Source organism: Rhamphochromis sp. 'chilingali' (assembly GCF_963969265.1).
Source record: "Rhamphochromis sp. 'chilingali' genome assembly, chromosome: 20".
NCBI lineage: Eukaryota > Metazoa > Chordata > Actinopteri > Cichliformes > Cichlidae > Rhamphochromis > Rhamphochromis sp. 'chilingali'.
Window position 1 is genome coordinate 24,020,631 of NC_137947.1, and position 20,972 is coordinate 24,041,602.

The 20,972-nt window shown below is 40.6% G+C and overlaps 1 protein-coding gene across 1 annotated transcript; it reads left to right on the forward strand.

The window, feature by feature from the left end:
• Nucleotides 1-8,477: 8,477 nt before the first annotated feature.
• On the forward strand, nt 8,478-20,107 carry LOC308388689 (cytochrome P450 3A40-like). Its single transcript, XM_080869543.1, has 13 exons — nt 8,478-8,800; nt 8,954-9,047; nt 9,246-9,298; nt 9,529-9,628; nt 15,164-15,280; nt 15,710-15,795; nt 15,888-16,030; nt 16,152-16,276; nt 16,573-16,657; nt 19,044-19,195; nt 19,300-19,526; nt 19,770-19,932; nt 20,022-20,107. The coding sequence occupies exons 1-13, from the start codon at nt 8,733-8,735 to the stop codon at nt 20,094-20,096; spliced, it is 1,488 nt and encodes a 495-aa protein (XP_080725669.1). The 5' UTR covers nt 8,478-8,732; the 3' UTR covers nt 20,097-20,107.
• The last annotated feature ends 865 nt before the right edge of the window (nt 20,108-20,972 follow it).

The window sequence follows — 20,972 nt, forward strand, 5'->3', positions numbered from 1 at the left end:
AGTGCTGTTTGGATGCAAGCGTTTCCACACCTACATATACGGCAGGAGAGTCATCGTCGAGTCGGACCACAAGCCGTTGGAGCACATACTGAAGAAACCAATCTCTGTAGCCCCTGCTCGTGTGCAGCGCATGCTGTTACAGCTGCAGAGATACGACATATAGATTGTGCACCGGCCCGGAAAAGACATACCTGTGGCCGACACACTGTCCAGGAAACCATTGCCCGACCAAGACAGCACACTGAGTGAAGGCATGGAGGACCAGATCCACTCAGTGATAAACAGCCTCCCAGTAAGTGACAAAAAACTCTCAGAGATACAGGCTGCAACAGGATGTGACCCGCAGCTCACCCTGCTGAAGCAAATTGTGCAGGATGGCTGGCCTGAGGACAGAAAAAAATGCCCCAAAACCCTTTTGGACTTCTGGAATTTCAGAGATGAAATTTCACACTTCCATGGCATCATCTTCAAAGGTGACAAAATTATAGTGCCAACAGCCCTAAGAAACAACATGCTGGAGAGAATCCACACTGGGCACATGGGGATTGAGAGGAGTAAGCAGAGAGCAAGGGACGCCCTCTTCTGGCCAGGCATGGGCAAGGACATAGCTGCCACGGTGGAAAACTGTTCCATATGTCAGGAGAGGCGCGCGGCGAATCCCAAAGAACCTCTCATCCCACACCAGATCCCTGAGAGACCATGGCAGGCAGTGGCCTCAGATCTCTTCACATGGCGTGGACGGGACTACTTGGTAGTTGTGGACTATTACAGCCGCTACTTTGAGGTCGAAAGGCTATTCTGTACCACTGCAGGGTCCGTCATCAAAAAGCTCAAGGCCATATTCGCCAGACATGGTATACCAGAGAAGCTTATCTCAGATAACGGCCCACAGTACAGCTCTCGAGAGTTTAAGGATTTTGCAGTCACATGGGACTTTGTCCACGCGACCTCAAGTCCTTTGTACCCGCAAAGCAACGGCCTTGCCGAAAGAACAGTCAAAACGGCCAAATCAGTTCTGGATAAAGCTCATGCTCAGGGAGTAGATCCCTACCTGTCCCTATTGGAGCAAAAGAACACGCCAGTCGATGGCTTCAGGTCACCCGCGCAGCTCCTCATGAGTCGACGTCTACGCTCAGTGCTTCCCATTACCGGATGCCACCTGGTACCTCGCATCATAAGCCCGACGGTTGTGCAAAAAACACGGATGGAAAGACAAGAGCATCAGAGGCGTTACTATAATCGCAGCGCCACACCACTACCGAGGCTGCAGCAGGGGGACCACATTCGCTTTCAGCACGAGTCCGGAGCCTGGAAACCGGCTGTCATCATCCGACCTGCAGAAACTGCCCGCTCTTTCGTGATCCGCACTGGCGAGGGACAGACTATACGGCGTAACCGACGGCATCTGAGAGGCGCCAAGGCGTCACCGGCACCTTCAACACCAACATCCGATCTGGTCACCCAGCCAGATAGTACAGCTCAGCAACAAGCAGAGCCCCTGTCGCCATCTAGAGACACTAAAACACCAACCATGGACACTAGCCCTGCACTGACCACCAGATCAGGACGAGTGGTCAAACCGAGGGTTATTCTTGACCTGTGATTGTAAAGGGTGTAGGCGGATCGCTGCCCTAAAAAAAAAAAAAAAAAAAAAAAGGAAACATGTCAAATGTCCATGTACTAATGAGTGCATATCCCGCATTGCATTGTTGGTGTTAGTTTTATGCCCAGTAATTTTACACATGGCAGTGTTGAAAAATTGTTCCTTATCCTCATGTTCAGGATGTTCTATTTTGAAATGTATACCAGCTGTGTCACTGGCGGACATTTAAAAAAAAAAAGGGAGATGTTGTATTGCTTATAATGTTTGCACTCCGTGCTTCCTGTCCCTTGTGGTCCACCGTAGTGGCAACGGGGAGTGTTTGTTTTCACGAAAGTGGGTGTGTTTTATGTTGAACTGAACGAGCGGCAATAAAGAGAATGGTGGCACACGAAGCAGATTATGAACACTTATTCATAAGTTTGAGGTAGAACATTACAGTTAGCATAGTCTGTCTGTGTCTTTTCTGAGAAAAAACATTTTAGAGTTGGTTGTTATATACAGTCTGTATAAGTGTGGTTAATCTAATAAACATTTGTAAGGAGATGGCAGTTACTGTGAATGTACCGCAGGTGAATAGTAATAAACAGTCAGACAATGACTCTGACAATCTCATTCAATCTTGCAGACTGAATGCACCTTCTGTGGAAAGTGGTACCACACAGTGTGTGTGGACTTTCCCTGTGCAGAAGGCGACTACAAATGTTGTGGGTGCTAAATAAACAGTAAAAAGTGATCCCTGTTGTCTTTGCTTACTGATTGTTTTTAGTGTTGACAATCCACATTGCTGCCATTGCATCTTTCAACATGTTTGTGGGTAGATTTGGATGTACCAGGGGTAAGTGCAGCCACTCAGCCTCTACTCAATGTCATCATAGCAGCAGGTGAAGATGTGTCACAGGTTAATCTAGTAGTGGGCTATGGTATTTGGCCACAGGTGGCAGCAGTGGACTGACCTCCATTTGAAACTGCTCTAGCTGTGTCTGGGGGTGGGCGTCCGGGTACACACCGGCTCACTCCTTGGCGGCCGCTTGTCGGGGCCTGGGGCCTGGGGCTCGCTCGGGCCCCTTTGGAGGTGGGGTGCCCCCGGCCTCTCGGCCTGGGGCTCGGTCACTCAGGCACAGCTGGGGGCCGGCGGAGCTCACGGGCGCGTCACTGCAACTCCCCCTGACTTCTGCTCCGCGGCTGCTGGGCGAGCCCTCATCTGGGACTCTCCTCAGCTCTTACTGGAACAGTGGCGCGGCTGCCCCTCTGTTGGTCTTCCATGGTCTCTTGTGTTCTGGGGGCCTCTGGATGTCTGGAGTTTTGATCTCCTCCATACCCGCTTCACACCCTGGAGGACGGGGCTGTGGCCCCCCCACACACTCCCTAGCAGATCATTACATGGAGAAACCTTTGGAATGCAAGCGCGCGGATCCACACAGGTATGCACACGGGTGTTCACTGCTCGTAGACCCAAATTACACCTTTCTTGGCTGCTACTTCGAAGCACATCTGTCCTGCGTGCTGCACAACAACATTGAATATTTAGTATTTACTGCTGTTTACACTTAGCTAGATTAATGCGATGGTGTTGTGTTTAGTATGTTGCTTTGGTTTTTTTTTCTGCTTGTTTTCTATTCTTCTCTCAACAGGTGATCCAGGAGATTTTTATTTTTTTTCTCCCCCCCTTTCTCACTGTCCCTCTCCCCTTCTGTTTTTCCTTTCCTTCCTCTTTCTTTCTCCCTTTCCTATCCCTCACTCATGTCTGTCCCGCCTGTAACATCTGAAAATAAAATATAATAAATAATAAAAACAAAGATCGACCAAATGGACCAATACGGCAATGCCACGATGATCCATTTGGCAAAGTAAATCCATTGGGTATCCTTGTTGGTCTTCAGACAACAATTCTGATGGCTAAAGAACCAAATGGGACAGGCAAAAAAAAAAAAAAATTTCTGGATTACTGTTAATCTCCATAGAATCAAGAACTCATGTCCTGTTTCACAGCTATGGACCAGTTAATTATGTTTCCAGGTGATAGTTTGATTCATAGATTCAGCACACAACCATAAGTCTAGGCCTTTTAGTCCAGATTCTCTTCACTTATGTTTGTAAAATGATCAGGAAAGCTACTGCAATTTTGCCCGACATTGTTATGACAGCTATATTCACCTGTACATTTATTATATATCATAATATATTGACGGGAGAGCTATATTCACCTGTACTTTCATAATAAATCATAATACATTGACACGCAATTCTCTGTCTGGAGAACACTGGTTCGCAAGTAGCCTATCACTAGCAAACAAACAGCTATCCATTTCAAGGAAAACATATGTATTATGCTTACCGTTTATTAAAGAAAAGTATCCTGAGAGGAATTGAAATTGCTGGATCGGCAGACAAAAGGTTGAAATTGCTGGATCGGCGGACAAAAGGCGGTTTCTCGAATTTGTTTTTTTAAGGCGGGTATTTTTCGAAGTCGCAAAAGTATGACGTCACAAGAAGGTGATTGGTTACTTGTAATGTGGACCCTGGAACAACATTAATTATGATGATGTGGGAACAACGGCAACACGAGGATATCAGATCGTCCAAATAGAGACACACCAAAGAGTCACAAGATAAATTTGAATCCTGTCTTTGAGATCTTTTGATTGAATTCTTAAATGCAAGAAATTCCTAACAATAATACTAAACCTTCCACCTATCAAACTTTCTTCTACTTGGCTGTCCCTCAAAGCTGAGAGTTGAACAGCAGGTGGGTGGAGCTGCTGTTTCTGAAATAACAATATTAGGCGTTGCAGGGATTCACATATATTGACTATGTGCACATTAGCATATGCTACTTCCGGTGCGGAAACTCCTGTGGGGAGCTTTGTTTCCGGTGTCCTATTAGCGCCTGGTTTACGGTCCAAAACAAGTTAAGCAAATGAATGAATCAAGCGGTGATTTACATTTCTATAGATGTCTTGGGTATTTACCCAATATATCTGTAAATGATGTTCATCGACTTGTCGATATTTTTCCCCCGCGCCCCAGAGCAAAAGAGAAAAGGGATTCAAATGTTATATTTCTCAGCTGTCCCTCGTTTATCGCGGGTGTTATGTTCTAAAAATAACCAGCGATAGGTGAAATCAAGTAGCCAATTTTATTTTTTGACGGTGCAAAACGTTTCGTGGACATCGTGGACATACAGTACTGCACTTCAGAGTCACACTGCTAGCGATCGATGCAGCGATTCTGTACTGTACAGGAGAGACGTCACGGAGGAGATCGTTTGCAGCGATCAGGACGCAGGACACAATGTGACGTAAAAAAAAAGCATGCAAACTTGCACTAAAAAATCTGATACATGTGACCAATATCACTAACTTTACACCAGCATTTTTATAATAATAATAATAATAATAATAATAGTAATAACAACAACAACTTTATTTATAAAGCGCTTTCAAACAAAGTGCTGTACAACTAAAGAATATATTTATTTTATAAATAAAATAAAAGCGATACATAGCAATACAGGTAAGAGACACAATACAAGTTAAAAAAAACAATAAAAATTTAAAAACTAAAAGCCATAGAATTAAGGATAAGGTGAACAAATGTGTCTTCAACTTAGTTTTAAAAACCTCCACAGAGCATGCCTGCCGAATATCTTGAGGGAGGTTGTTCCACAGAAACGGGGCACGAAAAGAAAAAGCACACTCTCCAATTGTCTTTTTTCTGGCTCTAGGAACTTTTAGAAGGCCAGAGTCCTGAGATCATAGAGCACGAGATGGAACATAAAGGTGTAAAAGGTCGGAGAGGTATGTAGGTGCCAATCCGTTTAAAGCCAGGTGAGCAGCAGGACCTTAAAATCTGCTCGAACCTGACAAGGTAGCCAATGCAGAGATCTCAGAACAGGGGTAATGTGCTCAAATTTAGCAGTTCTTGTTAAAATGCGAGCAGCTGCATTTTGCACCATCTGTAGACCTCTAAAACTTTTCTTTGGTAGGCCAGAAAGAAGAGCATTGCAATAATCAATACGGGAAGACACAAATGCATGGACAAGAACCTCTGCAGTGTCGCTTGACAAAACTTGTCTGATTCTGGCTATGTTCCTCAAATGGTAAAAGGCGGTCTTTGTTATCTCTTTTACATGAGATTCAAAGGAGAGCACCATATCGAACCACACACCCAAGTTTTTTACTTTGTTCCTGCAATTTATGGCTCTGTCATCAATTTTCAAGATGAAATTTTGGGACAAGTGCTGAAATTTGTATGGCCCAATGACCATCAACTCTGTCTTATCAGTATTTAAGAGCAAGAAATTATCTGATAACCAGCCCTTAATTGCAGATAAACAACATTCTACTTTGGATACTTCAGCACAATTTCCAATGGTTAAAGGAACATAAAGCTGCAGGTCATCAGCGTAACAATGAAAGGTTACATTAAAAGAACGTAAAGGGGGACCCCATGCCTCACTGCACAAGTCTCGGAGAGATCATTTTTAAAACTAACAGTCTGAGACCTCCCAAGCAGGTAAGATCTCAGCCATGATAAAACTTTTCCTGTAATTCCAATAAAATGTTCAAGCCTATCCAATAAAATGCAGTGATCCACAGTGTCAAACGCAGCACTTAGATCCAGCAGTAATAAAACTGAAGTGCGATCATTGTCTGCATTTACCAGCAGATCATTTACCACTTTGACTAAAGCTGTTTCTGTGGAGTGATTTGGTCTAAAAGCAGACTGAAATGGTTCATACAGATTGCTTGTTGACAAGTGCTCAGTGAGCTGCTTAAAAACCACTTTTTCAAAGATTTTAGATAAAAAAGACAGATGTGAGATGGGTCTATAGTTTGCGACCATGTCAACATCCAGTCCAGGCTTTTTCAAGATCGGCACTACCACAGCTGATTTAAAACATTCAGGAAAGACTCCAGTCATCAATGAAGTATTTAAAAGAAACAGAATGTAGGGTCCTAATACTGACCACAGTTCCTTTATAACCCAGTGTAATGTTGGACCCGAGAAACATACGCTGGAGCGAATATGATGACAGCAGAACTTTTATTCGACACTGTGGTTTGTTTACTGGGACACAGACACTCCCGCTCTCTCTGCTGTCACGTCCGCTCTCCTCCTCCGCCTGTCACTGCCAACATATAAAGAGACACAATCACTGTCAGATCCCAGCACACCTGTGCACCCCGCCCCTGCGCCGCCCCGGGAGCTCACTGCGTCACCCCTCCTCTGCAGCTGGCCAGAGACCACACCCACGCCACACCCAGGCTGGTAGAGGATCCAAAGAACAGGTTGTACATCGAGCTGCTTTTACAACCTTAGTTAATCCAGACAGAGAAATAACCTTGAAGTCACGGAACAGTTTATCAGCACCAACAGGAAAAGCAGCCGAATAGTCTAGTGAACTGCTTTAGGAGGGAGTAATATGATTTCTAAGTGTTTCAGCCCTGTCTCTGAAAAATGTAAGAAAGTCATGAGCTATCAAATTAGAACAGCAGAGTTGACTTACTCTCTGTAAGTTGCAACACTGTGTTGAAAAGGAGTTTTGAGTTATGTTTATGGCTCATGATGAGATTTGAGAAATAATTTGCTTTCGCTGTCGACATCGCTGATTGAAGACAAGACAATGAGTCCTTCAAGCCTGGAGAAATACTTCTAGTCTGGAAGATCTCTAGTGATGCTCTGCTTTTCTACAATTTCTTCTCAGGTTCAAGAGCTCCTCATTTAACCAAGGCATAGGGTTCCTTTTTTGACATTTCAACTTCCTTACGGGAGCAACAGAGTCCAGTAGTTCAAGAAGTGTATTATTAAGATTCGCAGTCAAGGTGTCCACACATAACTCCTGGGTAAAAATAGGGTCCAACACATCAGGTAGATGTAATTTAACTCCAAGCAATGCTTCAGGGCTAATATAACGAGATGATCTGAGGGGAACTTTCCCCTCACAGAAGCTGGAGATTTAGGGATTAAAATATCAAATAAAATTGCGGAGTGGTCTAGAATAGGTAAAACGCAATTTTCAGTAATTGATACATTCAGCCCGTAGCCTAAGACAAGGTCTAGGGTGTGGCCCAGACACAAATTGTGTGAAGTTTAAGGAATCAATTACATTTAAGAAATCTTTGAGCAGGGGTTTATCCTCACAACACAGATGAATATTAAAGTCCCCCACTATAAGAATCCTTTCATAGTGAGTGATAAAACATGTCAAGAAGTCTGAAAATTCCGAAATAAACAAGTCATATTTAGGTGAACGATAGATGACTATAATTAGAACCACGGGACAGCCTAAAGTCAGAAGTTGGGACTCAAATGAGGTAAAAACACCAGGACTTTCTGTTTGCATTTAAAACAGTCTTTGATGATAGAGGCTACCCTGCCTCCCCTCCCACACAACCTGGGGGCGCTGAAGAAGCTGGCATCGGTGGGGCAAAGTTCCATGGCGACCAATAAAGCAGCCTCGGGTGAGCGTGCTCCGATGACGTTTCACACAAACATCATAAAAAAAGAGAATCAGATAACAAGACTTTTATGTCAAAAGTAAATCACAGACCAACTACATCACGTAGCAGCCGTGGAAGGTGGAAAAATAACTATTATGGGGATAATGAAGAACTTCAGATTCTAACTGCTTTATTATAACCGTGAAGAAATACTAAAATGCTTCAAAACGAAAGCTAATTTACAGAGCAATTTCACACTCACGGCAGAAATATTTTTGTCTTTTAGTTGACCTTCTACCCTGAATGCAACTGAATATCCGACAAGATGAAAACATATCAGAAATGCGTTTAATAAGAACAGCCAAAAAAGAAATTTAATGTTTTAGCTTAAATAAAACTTTATTTTTCTTGATTTTCTTGGAGAAGCCATATTTTGCAGGCAGTGGTGTTCAGTGTGAAGGCTAAAGTGTCTTTTCTTCTCACTGTGTTTGTGCAACAACTGAATAAGAATGCGAAGAAAAAAGGTTTAAAAGCTTCTGACCCGCCTCTGACCCTTTATGGAGCTTATTACGTAATCACATTTCTGTCTCATAGACTCCTCCCACCACACAGAGGCAGATGTTTTAAAAACACAGATTTTCCAGCCTTCTTCCTCACCTGTAGCTTTTTGTCGGAAAGAAGTCGGAATGTTTTTCACGCTGTTTTCAGCAACCACCTGGACTTTGCTGGTCCTGCTTTTCACGCTGATATTACTGTGAGTATTCCTCGACTACTGTTTTGCAAGACAATCGAGCCCTTATCTTATGTCGCGTTCAAACCACCCGTACGTGGAGTTTTGTTTCTCTTGTGTTCCCTTTGTTTTAATGTCCAACTGACGATTTCAGATTTTCTCTGTTTTGTGACACAGGTACGGATTATGGCCATATCGGTTCTTCAAAAAGCTGGGGATACCTGGACCGAGGCCCCTGCCTTATATTGGAACGATGCTGGGCATAAGAAAGGTACGCACAGAAACCAAACTCACCTTAGAGACTGGGATACGAGGAGCTGACTGATTTGATCTTGAAGAAGTGAGAAGGACATATTTAATGTCCTTATCAATCGTCACTGACCTGCCTGACTTCTCTGTATTTTGAATGCACATGTCCTACTCAGTGGCATATTGACACTAAAACACATTTTCCTATAACTTTTTGCAGGGAATTCTTGGTTTTGACCTAGAGTGTCATGCCAAGTATGGTGACATCTGGGGGTATTTACTTCATCAACCAGGAAGTTCACTCATGTTAAAATATGTTTGTCAGCCATGCAATACCCTCCAAAAAAGAAGAAGAAATAAAATTTTAAAAAGAAATAAAATACAACAATTCTGAATTCATTGTCAATAATGCTGCGATCTAAAGCAAAACAAAAAACAAAAAATGTGTTAAACAATTAGTCATTGTGTCATTGTAAAATAAAAGGCTGTTGTCTTTTTTGCAGGTTGTACGATGGACGAACGCCGTTGTTAATGGTGGCCGACCCTGAGATTGTTAAAACCGTGATGGTGAAGGAGTGCTACTCTGTGTTCACCAACCGCAGGGTAAGAAGCTCCTCTTTCTATCACATACCAAAGTGAAAGTTCAGCAAATCAGATGTAGTACAATGCTGACATCTGCTCTCAGATTTCTGTCAAGTTGCATAATTTATTAGATTTCATGAAACCTGTAGCAGTCCCACGGACCAAGGAAGAAATAGAGAGAGCCTCGACGGGTGCAGTAATTTTTACTTTGAGATTCATTCAGAGTCTAACAGTGCTGAGGTGCGCCAATGCACCGTGAAAACTAAACAGAAACACAAAATACATTTTCTTAGACGCTTATTACAAATATGAACTCAAATAAAGCAGAAAATACAACAAAATATCAAATAAGCAATCAAATACAACTTAAAACATGTACCTCGCTCCGCATTCCAAGGGCTGCAAATTGTTAATTTCGCTAGAGTCCGGTATCACGCTGTTTCACGCTTCATTGAGAGCTGCCTACTGGGACATGTGCGCCACAAAACCGGTCTGAGCTGGAAGTGCAGCTTGCCACTAACTAAGCAACAGAGCCCTCTACTGGACACTACGCGTAGCTGTTCAGGCTTAGATCAATAAACAAAACTGGATCTTTACAAAACCTTTGGACGTCCTGCCACTCTCCATAGAACGTAAAATGGTAGCAAAACAAATGCTTTTTCACTTTTTTACATTAACAAAATTGCTAGCAGTGATTTCAAAAGCAACTTGGGAAATGCTGTAGTTTATAGTGTCAGGCTGATGTGTTTAGGAAAACAACAGCAGCACTACTGGGAAAGACTGTTACCACATGAAATGTAAATGAAGTAATATTAAAATCCAAGAGGCTGAACTTGCAGCAGTTCTCTGTGCTTTACACAAAGAGTTACACTTTTATTACTCAAGGGTTACATCAGCCAACACAGCAGCTGAAGAACATGAAGCAAACCAGGAAACACACTTCACTGTTTCACATAAAAACTAGAGAACAAAAACAGATGTTATCTATCTTACTGTGTATAACAGAATCAAAGCTAATTGCACGAAGGGTTTATGTATTTAAACTAGTGCTATCAATATATTAAAAATTATCTAATTAATCTCACAACTTTCTGTAATTAATCATAATTAATCACAATTACTTGGTCAATAGCCTGGTTGATATTACTTTTTTAAAACTTTATTTAAACTTTTAGTTAAGCTTGTAACTGACATTTATGCAATATAATGAAGTAAATGCAGAATAAACACAAAGAATGTGTGCTTAAATTCAAAGAGAATTTGAATAGTTTTCTTCAATCTCTGAACACAGGTTCTCTCCTGTGAAATACAACTTAAAAAAAACTATATACTAATAGTTAAGTATACACTAATATATAACATAACAATATATATTAGTTCTGTCAACAGTTAAAATGTTTAATTTGATTTATCACAGGGTTACTGTGGATTAATTTTGATTAATCACGACTAAATATCATTCTTTTTTTTTTCTATATTAATCGCATTTCATTTTGCATGAGCAAACAGACTCGCGAAAAAAGGGAAAATATACGCATCTAACATGTTTATTGAACATCTTGAACATTCATGTTAACAAAAACTCAGTAAACATTTATCAACTCTCTCTGTAACTCTTGAGAGTCACTTCAAGTCCTTGAAACGAGGAACCAAAGCTATGTAAAGCGTATCTTCTAAACGATAGTAACAGGTCTGCAGTTTGTTGCAATCCTCTTGGAAACTGTGTCAGTCAATATTTCCTAGGCCGACTTACTGAGCCCCCGATGCGCCGTGAGTGGTTTGCTGCAAGTTGGGTGACGCGTTAGTCAAAGTGCTTGCAGCACCCCTGGCTAACGTATGGTTCGTGTCAATGTGATAATTTAAGCTGGAAGTGCTTTGATGAAAAGAAAATTCATTCTTGCACAGCGTGCAATAATACTTTATGTCGGTCGACTGTTCCGTCTTGTTATCAGGGGCGGATCTAGAGAAATTTTCTTAGGGTGGCATGAGGGTGGCAAAGAAATCAAATGGGGTGGCAAAATCAAAGCATTTTTTTTTTCCAAACACATATGCAGGTGGTTACATATGGTTAAAATGATTCAAATGCAGTAAGTATGTTTTTCATATAAATATAGTCTATAACTTAATTATTGTCTGTAGCCCACATAATTACGCACTTACATTTGCATTTACATTTGAGTTTTTATTTTATGTACTGTATAGCCTGTGTGATAAATAAATATGTAGCCCAATAAGTATAAAATCCACAAAGCTACACAGCATGGGGCAGTTCATTTACAAACACAAGTCTAAATTAAGTTTCACACTTTTTTTGTTAGAAAACTATCACATTGTTACATGCTTAAATTGCACAAAATGTCAGAAATCTGCACTGTCATGAACAAAAATTTAAACCTAATTTTTCATCATTTGTTGGATTAACCCACTGAAATACAACAAACTCCTTTTGAGTTTACGTTTGTATTTCACCCTCAAATTGTTTTATTTTATTTTTTCCCCTTGCCTTGCTTGGTATCATTCCTTTTTTTTTAGCTCAACTGAATTTAGTTGTTTTTTCACTGACATACTGCATTAGTATTACTGATCTGAAATCACACAAAGAACTTAAAATCCTAGTAGTATTTTTTTACTGTAAAAAAAAAAAAACACAGACATGTTGAGTAAATTTTTATAACTTGAAATGCAAATATAATATAATTGTACATTTTGTAAACATATGCAACTATTTATCTAAAAATGCAGCCAATACATCTGCTGAGTTTTTAAATTTTGCACAACCATTTAAAAATATTACTAAAACTAAAATGAGAGAACAATCAGGTTTCGCAATAAGATGCCCCACAAATGATGTGTGACAGTAAAAAAAAAAAAAAAGTTTGTCCACCAAAAGACAGAACAGCACAGGGATAAACCTGCAGGCCTGACAACAGGAGGGGTATCACTTAGTGACAGTTTTTACATTGCAAATGTGCCTTTGTGTTCATTAGTGACCTCACTGACACACAAGGCAAAACGACAACAGAACTACACAAGGCAACACAACACACTAAGTGTAAGGAAGAGGACTCTCTTACTAAATTTATTTATATTATCTGTATAGCACTTTAGAGCACACCTTTCACTTTATTAAAAGCACCTTATCAAGCACTTTATTTAGCGTTGCACTTTGAGCATGGATTTGCACACAAGAAGTTTAAATATTTATTGACTATTTATTGGGAATTTTAAAATCAGTTGGTAGCCTTGTTTCAGATCCTGCACAGCTGCTCCTCGTCAAGGAATGTGGTGGTTGTCTGTCAGGAGAGAAGAATGGTGATTGAGATTGTGATTAAGGTTTACCAGTAAGGAAAACTAATGCAAATGTGTGAAATCTAGGGATAAAAGTGGTGCAAATAGGTGTTTGTAAGATAATGATTACTCACCTTTCTTGCCTGTGTCCTCTTCAAGGTGTTTGGGCAAATGTTTCCCTGGGGGTCCAGACACCATTTAAAGGTTCCGGGAGAGACCATTGGTAAAGAGAGTGTGGTGAATCTTGTGCTTGGGTTTCTGGGTTTTTATAATATTGGGTTTGGTGTAACATTAAGTGTGAAATATTTATTAATATGTAAATGTGAAAATGTATTTATGTATTTATTTATTCTTATTGATATATTGTATACTGTGGTGGAAGGTTGGGATTTAAGAATTTACCTGAGAGTGGAATAATGGTTTAGTCTGTGACAGCTGAACATATTTAAGGCTGCCAGTTGTCATCAGAGGGTGGATTTTTGTGCTGTGAAGAAGCTCGACAAGTTAATTGTTGTAAGGACAGCTGTATAGCAAATAAATACTTTGTTCCACTACACTTGCCTTGGTCCATCTCACTGTGTTTCCAGCCGCTAAGGGCCGCCCTGTTACACTAAGTATACACTCCACACTAACCATCACAAATCTCCCACATCTAAAAACGCTCTTTCTCTCTCTCTCTCTCTCTCTCTCTCTCACACACACACTCGCTCGCTCTGTCTCGCTGTTGTTACTGTCACTCCCAAAACTCTCCCCTCTTCCTAAACAACCAAATCTCAGTGTTGATTTTTTTTTTTAATTGGTCGACATGGTACATTTTTCCACCGATAGGAAACATGTGGCTTTTTTTCCTTTCTTTACTGTTTTCGCGATGTCCTTAGAAAACGCTTAAAACACACACACAAACGTGATGACAGTATTTAGAAAAAAGCATGGCTTATATATATTATCATAACTCTGGATTTACTGGCCTGTAATTAAAATTTATAAACTTTGAAGTCCGAACTTTCAATGTGGGCTGAAAGAGAGACTCCGCGTGGCTGCAGCTTTTTGCTAACTTAAATCAGTAATGTGATTTGGAGGCGCAGCATGTCCGTGGACCACAGAGGGTTAATAACACTCACTTTCCTTCCATTTACAGAGTGTAACATCCAACCACCTGTGTAAAATCCGAAATTCCCATGGTGTTGTTCAAAATGTGGTCTGGCACAATCATAAACGTCGCTTGCTACTGAAAACAAGAAAAAAGCCATCCTGCTATGGGCTGAACCATTTGTTAATGGGGGGGGGGGGGGGGGGGGGGGGGCACTATGCAATATATTCAGTTTTAGCATTTATATTCACTGTTGACTGTAACTATGCTCAAACTGTTAATGCTATCTTATTTTAATAAACAACAATGTCATATGCAAAACTGGGGTGGCACGGGATCATTTTATGGTGGCACTTGCCACCCCATGCCACCCTTCTAGATCCGCCCCTGCTTATTATTCTTTTACTACTCAAATTTCCTATCTAGAAGGCCAATGTGCGTTTATCATCTTCCATATTGAGTTGATTGGTTCAGTGCCCGTCACTACCAGATCAACTGCCCATTTGTGCATGTGTGAAGGTAACTCTACTTGGACAAACTGCTCGAAATGCCTAACAGAAACATTTCAGGGATTTTGGGTCATTCTGCACTCCAGATGCGTTAATTGCATTAAAAATTTTAATCTCGTTGACCGCGATGGCAGATTAATTTGCGTTAACGCGTTAATTTTGACAGCCCTAATTTAAACCAATTGAAATCATCACATTATTGTTTCTAGGACAGAAACAATATATAAATATGTTATATAATATATAAATAATATAAATTATCAGCATTGTACTAGTGAGTGGTGTACTTTGAAACAGTTTTCTGACATGTGCTTATTTAATCAATCATCAATAAGCACTGGTAGTAGTTGAGATATTTTTAACAAATATCACATGTTTCCCCACATCTATATTATCAAACGAACCTGGATAAATATGACGGGTTACTGATTACATTTTACTCGAACCTCTTTACACTGTAGTACTTATTTATGGTGATGTTGGTATTTGTCGTTTGTTTACTTTCCACTTTTGCATGTACCCATGTGCGTCGATCTAGCCAAAGGAAGTTCTATATGAATAATCAACATAGAGCCAACACAGAGAAGATTCCAATTGCATTACATTATATGTGCAAACCAATGTTGGAAATGTAAGCAAACATTGAGAGTTATTATTTCCTTTTCACAGGATACTGGTTTTTTCACTGGACCTATGGATGACGCTCTTGTAGTAGTCAAAGATGAAAGGTGGAAACGAATTCGCAACAGCGTGTCTCCATGCTTCACCAGTGGAAGACTGAAACAGGTTGATATATCTAAGTTCATTAACCACTTATATCCCAAAAAGTTTCTTTTTCAATGGGTGAAAGGTGATGAAACATTTCCCCCACTGAAAACGCTACGTCCAGAAAAAAAGAATCAACGTTTCTGGATTTCAATACCTGGATGATTGAGTATGCATCAAGACATAACCACTAATGTGATTAAACTATATACAAAATGAAGTACAAAAATAAAAGCCAGCAATTCCCATTATATGTTCTTATTTATTTCACAGACACTGTAAAGACATTGTTAAACTTTTTAAAATAGAGAAAACGAGTTTACAAATAAAATGTAAAAACATCATCAGTGTGTTTTGATCTGTTTTCTTTCTACATATCTGACAGACATTTAACATCTACAGAATATTAATAACATAATTTTCTTATTTTGTCTCCATTATATAAAAAAGGTTTTTCCCCTCGTTGCTCGCTATGCAGAACGACTTGTTGCAAAACTTGAGGAAATGAATTTGGATGAACCCATCACTGTCAAACAGTATGTTGTTAATCTGAAATATGCAAACATATTAAATTGTTCGTCCTAAAATAAATAATGCACTGATCACTTGTCTTTTCAAACTCTAATAGGTTTGTGGCTCCTTACAGTTTAGACACTGTGACCAGTGCTTCTTTCAGTGTGGAGACAGACTCCATAAACAATCAGAATGATCCAGTTAATGTTCAAGTCCAAAAGTTCCTTAAATTCAAAATGTGGCTTTTCTTATTCATAAGTATGTCCTTCTTTTGACTTTTAAAAACTCATTTAATTGATTTGTTTTCAGAAAGCAAACTCAATAGTATCTGCAGGATGTCAAATTTTGCTTACCGGTATTCAGTCTGGTCTCATTTCAGTGGCAGTTCCCTTTGGTGGACGTCTGGCAAAGTTCCTGAACATGGAAATCACACCCAAGGACAGTGTTGACTTTTTCTACAACATCCTCAAGAAATTTAAAAACCAGCATCATGAAGACAAATCTGTAAGCATTAAATTGACAAGGACATGAAACTAGTCGCAGAGGCCATCAGCTCATCAGAAATCTTTATAGACATGAGAGACAAGAGAAGGTTGTTTTCCATATACATCTAGCTTTGAAACCACAGGACTTGCTCCCTGTAAGCTACAGGAAAATAATTTAGGGCAATACCTGGAATCATTTGCCATTTTTTATATACAGTCTATGCACACCGCAAACATTATTGATATTTTTCTTCTGCTGTTGACTCTCAATCATCCACATGTGAGCACATTTGAATATTGTCTTTTCTGATGTAGGCTCGAGCAGACTTCCTGCAGGTGTTGATCCAGAGTGAGATCCCAGAAAAGACGTATAAGAATGATGAAGAACAGCCAAGTAAAGGTATGTGTTTACCACAGAAGTAATCCACAATATCCAGTCACCTATGTCACATTTACTTTAGACAACTCAGGATCAAGGGTTTAACACACACATTTTTCTCATGACATCAATCTGCTCATATGTCTCAAAAGACCAGTCAGTCAGTATCATATATTATAAACCAGGAGCTTGATGATAAATAGCTGAAGGGCTCTACACATCACGACGACATCCCTGTAAATATTTATAGAGCCATCCTAGCTATTGTAACATTTTTGATAATCTGGCTATAAAAAATTACATTAACCAAGTTGGATCTCAGGTCAACATGTACCCCTTCAGCCAGAATGTAAACTACAGAAGACAAGAATCAAGGTTAAGGGTGTGCATTGGCACCAATGCACACCCTTAACTAAATGTACAGTTTCACTGAGCAACTTTTCAGCTGCCCTGTAGCACACACACCTCCTACCTCAGGTCCTAGCACATCCTTTATCGGGGAGCCATGACTGGATGATGGAGCTCAGGTGTGTGCAGCCTCTGACACCACACCCTTAACCTGCTGCTACACCCTTCCCCTGCAGCTGAGCCACAAACCACACTCCATCACAGAAAGTTTTAGTATTAATCTTAAAAGCATAGTCTGTTCTTGTATCTTTTTATTAAAAATGATGCAGTTTAATGTGTCATTGCACTCTGAAATGAAATGAATGAATATTACAAATATACAGTTGGAGTTTAAAAAAAAGAAATCATGGAATCAATTTATGAACCAAAATGTATTCTAAACTTTTGAATCATCAAAGCAGCCACCTTTGACAGATATAACAGCTGGACACACCCATGGCATTCTTTCTACAATAAAACAAAAAATTCTTCTGCCCAGTCCAACCCAAACCAAAGGTTTGAGTCGGAAGACTGTGTTGCCCACTTCCTGATTTCAAGGTTACATCTTGTTCTTTTTTTCCTGAGGCAGTCTGGCAATGCTTGGACTTATGTTTTGAGTCATTACCTTGCTGTAGGATGAACCCCTGACCAACTAGGTTCATACCAGAGGGTGTTGCATGCCGCTGCAGAATGTTGTGGTAGTTGTTTTGGTTCAGGGTGCCTCTCCCTCTGTACAAGTCACCGAACCTGGATCCAGCAAAACAGCCCCAGACCATCACTCTTCCTCCTCCATGTTTGACAGTTGATGCCACACACTGTGGAACCAAAAATTCGCCTTCTTGATGGTGTACAAATGTCCTGCATGATGAACTGAAGATTTCAAATTTGGATTCATCAGTCCATACCTTCTTCCAGTCTTCAAATAGTGGTGGTGTTTCATGACCCAGGCAAGCCTCTTTGTCTTGTTCCAACATCTTAGCGACTTAGCGTCTTGCTTCAACTCGCCCTGTCATGCCTGCAGCTTGAAGTCTTCTCTGTACATTTGAAACTGAGACTTGCTTACTGCTGTTAGGGTCAACCCGCGTGGACCCAGGTAGCAGATCACACAGACACTTTAAGCTAGAGCGTAAATAATTTCTTTACAATAACACAGTTCTGGGATTGCCGTCATAACTGGTGGAGGACTCAAACAGTCTATGGGAAGGCAAGGGAGCAGAGATTAGAGAATAGACACGGTGAGAGGAAGACGAGGACTATGTGAGGTGAGAGAGTTGGAGAGCTTACTTGCCACAAGTTTGGTGACAGGCTGGGCCAGGGGGTGTGAGGAGCTGGTGGATTAGGCTAATAGAGTGCGGGCTGGTGATGGTGCAGGCTGATGAGGGTGACCAATATTCAGAAAGAGACCAACACGTTACCACTTCTGGATGAGGCAATACTCTGACACCAGACAGCAGCTGCGCTGCTCCTCAAATAGCCCCAGCTGATGATGCCTGATGCCCTGCAGGTATGCCAGGGAATCCAATAGATCACAGTCCTGCCCGTCTGCACTGAAAAAGGGAAATGACAGGACAGCAACAACACACACCATCCCAACTCCTAATAACTACAACCACTATTAAGCTGTGTTCCTGTGAGCTGCCTATCATGCAAGCTGTTAACTCTCAGAAACTTGTCCTCGAATTCAGTCGTTTCTTTGGGTCTGACTTTGTTTACAATTTCTCTGTAAAAAAGCACCTACATTTTTAAGTGTTATGATAGTCTGTCTCTCTTCCATCTTAATTGCCTTTTTCTTGCCATTTTTGTAGTAACACACTACTTTCTGCAGTACAACACTGTTAAACTGATGCTCATGAGGGTATGGTACCACAGTGTGTTCCAAGACTCCAGAAAATTCAGAATGCCTGTAGGAATTAGTAGCACCAGCTTTAACCCTAACCCTAACTCTAACTGCCCGCAGGGGCGAGAAAGTACTAGCTACTGATTACGCTTAAATAAGATAATTAATTATGTTTTTTCATAGGTTTGACTGAACATGAGATCCTTTCCCAGGCCTTGGTCTTCATCTTTGGAGGCTACGAGACCACCAGTACCACTCTAACTAACATCCTGGCCACCAACCCTGATGTGTTGCAGACCTTACACAAAGAAATTGATGCTAAGCTGAAGAAAGATGTACAGTAATTCATCACATAATTTGTTGCCATTCTCGATTCAATGGTGGACACCATTTGCATATTTTGTTTTTATGTTTGCCTTCTTCTTTATATTTTGTCTAGGCACCCATTTCATACGAGGAGCTGACCGGTCTACAGTACCTGGACCAAGTTATACTTGAATCAATGCGACTGTTTCCCACTGCCCCTCGAATTGACAGGACATGCAAAAAAACTGTGCAAGTGAATGGACTCACCATCCCCGAAGGAACCACAATTAGGATTCCTGCGTGGGTGTTGCACAAAGACCCACGCTACTGGGACTCACCTGAGCTTTTCAGACCAGACCAGATCTTTGCTAGATCTTTCGAATGTTTTATCCATTATAGCTTCCACCTAAGTACTGCTTTGATCATAGGTTTTTCCCTGCTGTAAGATCTAACTGGCCAATGGGTCCCTAATCCCTGCTTAGATGGTTTGGCATCTTTACGTTGTAGGTCTACAGACTGCCTAAAAATCATGGCTCAATACAATGAAAATTATTTGATTATACATATCTACATTTTTAAAGTTTGTTTGATCTGTATCTGCAGGTTCAGTAAAGACAACATGAAGGAGGTGAACCCATACGCGTTCATGCCATTTGGACTCGGCCCTCGTAACTGCGTTGGGATGCACTACGCCCTCCTCGTCATGAAGATGGTTATTGTCCGTCTCTTGCAGAAGTACACTTTGGAAACATGCAAAGAGACAATGGTAAGAGCAGCAATCCTCCACATTTAGACTGTCATGGTACTCTGCTGTCCTGTCACTGATGTTACATCCATTTCTTTTCTTTTTTTTAGATTCCACTTCAGTTTGACTGGAAGGTTCAGCCAGTTCAGCCTGTAAAACTCAAGTTTGTTCCCAGAAATCAGTAGTCTAAGAGGGAACATCTCCATCCTATCAAAAAAAAATCCTATCAAACATTTTATTGTATAATTTTCTTTTAATGTGAGGCAAGTGCTGCCATAAGGGTATTCATCCTTTTTCTGCTGCTTAACTGTAAAATGTTAAATCAGTGCAGTGTAAATATTTGAATTTTCTTGCAATATTAATAAATCAAATGTATTTTAATTACTTTTCTTTAAATTGTGTTGAACTTTTTTCAAAAAGCTAACTTTACTAATGGTTTACTGTATGAATTTCCTGATAACCATCTTTGATTTGTGCAAACATATTATTCTGTGACACTTGATCTTTAGGTTTGCCTTTGTTAATTTTGTCTTGTTTTCTGTCATGCATGAGCTTTATACAAATGAATAAATAAAATTACAGTTTGAAATCTAGAGACTTATCAGAATATCTCTTGGGACAGTTAAGTCCATGAAATAAGCTGCTGGCAGCTATACACGTCTCATTGATGGCTGTAGTCTTATTATTGGTTTTACCATCACAGCTAGCCAGGTTTCCAAAGGCATAGGGTCTTGTGGGCTAGTCAGAGCGGACACTCCATTTTCCCTCCTGCATCCAGTCTTGAGTCTTGTAGACCGATAGCCTCTCTGGCTTTCAGGCATGAATGCTCACATTTTACAAAGCCCGGACCTAGTTAGCATGTAAATATACACATTCATTAATGGTTTTTACAGTTTTTACAGTGTTGTGGTCAGAATATTGGGCTGCTCCACCACCTCTTGGGGTGTCTTAAAGAGTTAACAGAGTGGAGAGACAGTCAAGATACAATAGAGAATGTTTGGTTATGTTGTAATCTTGGTTGTCTCAGTGAGAGACTCTCTCCAGCTCTAGGGCCACCTGGA

Excerpts from the sequence above, each read along its gene's own strand:
- LOC308388689 (XM_080869543.1), top strand. The coding sequence starts at position 8,733 with ATGTTTTTCACGCTGTTTTCAGCAACCACCTGGACTTTGCTGGTCCTG. Across the intron at positions 15,281-15,709 it reads CCAGTGGAAGACTGAAACAG|GTTTTTCCCCTCGTTGCTCG; the intron begins GTTGATATATCT and ends TATATAAAAAAG. Across the intron at positions 15,796-15,887 it reads GAACCCATCACTGTCAAACA|GTTTGTGGCTCCTTACAGTT; the intron begins GTATGTTGTTAA and ends AAACTCTAATAG.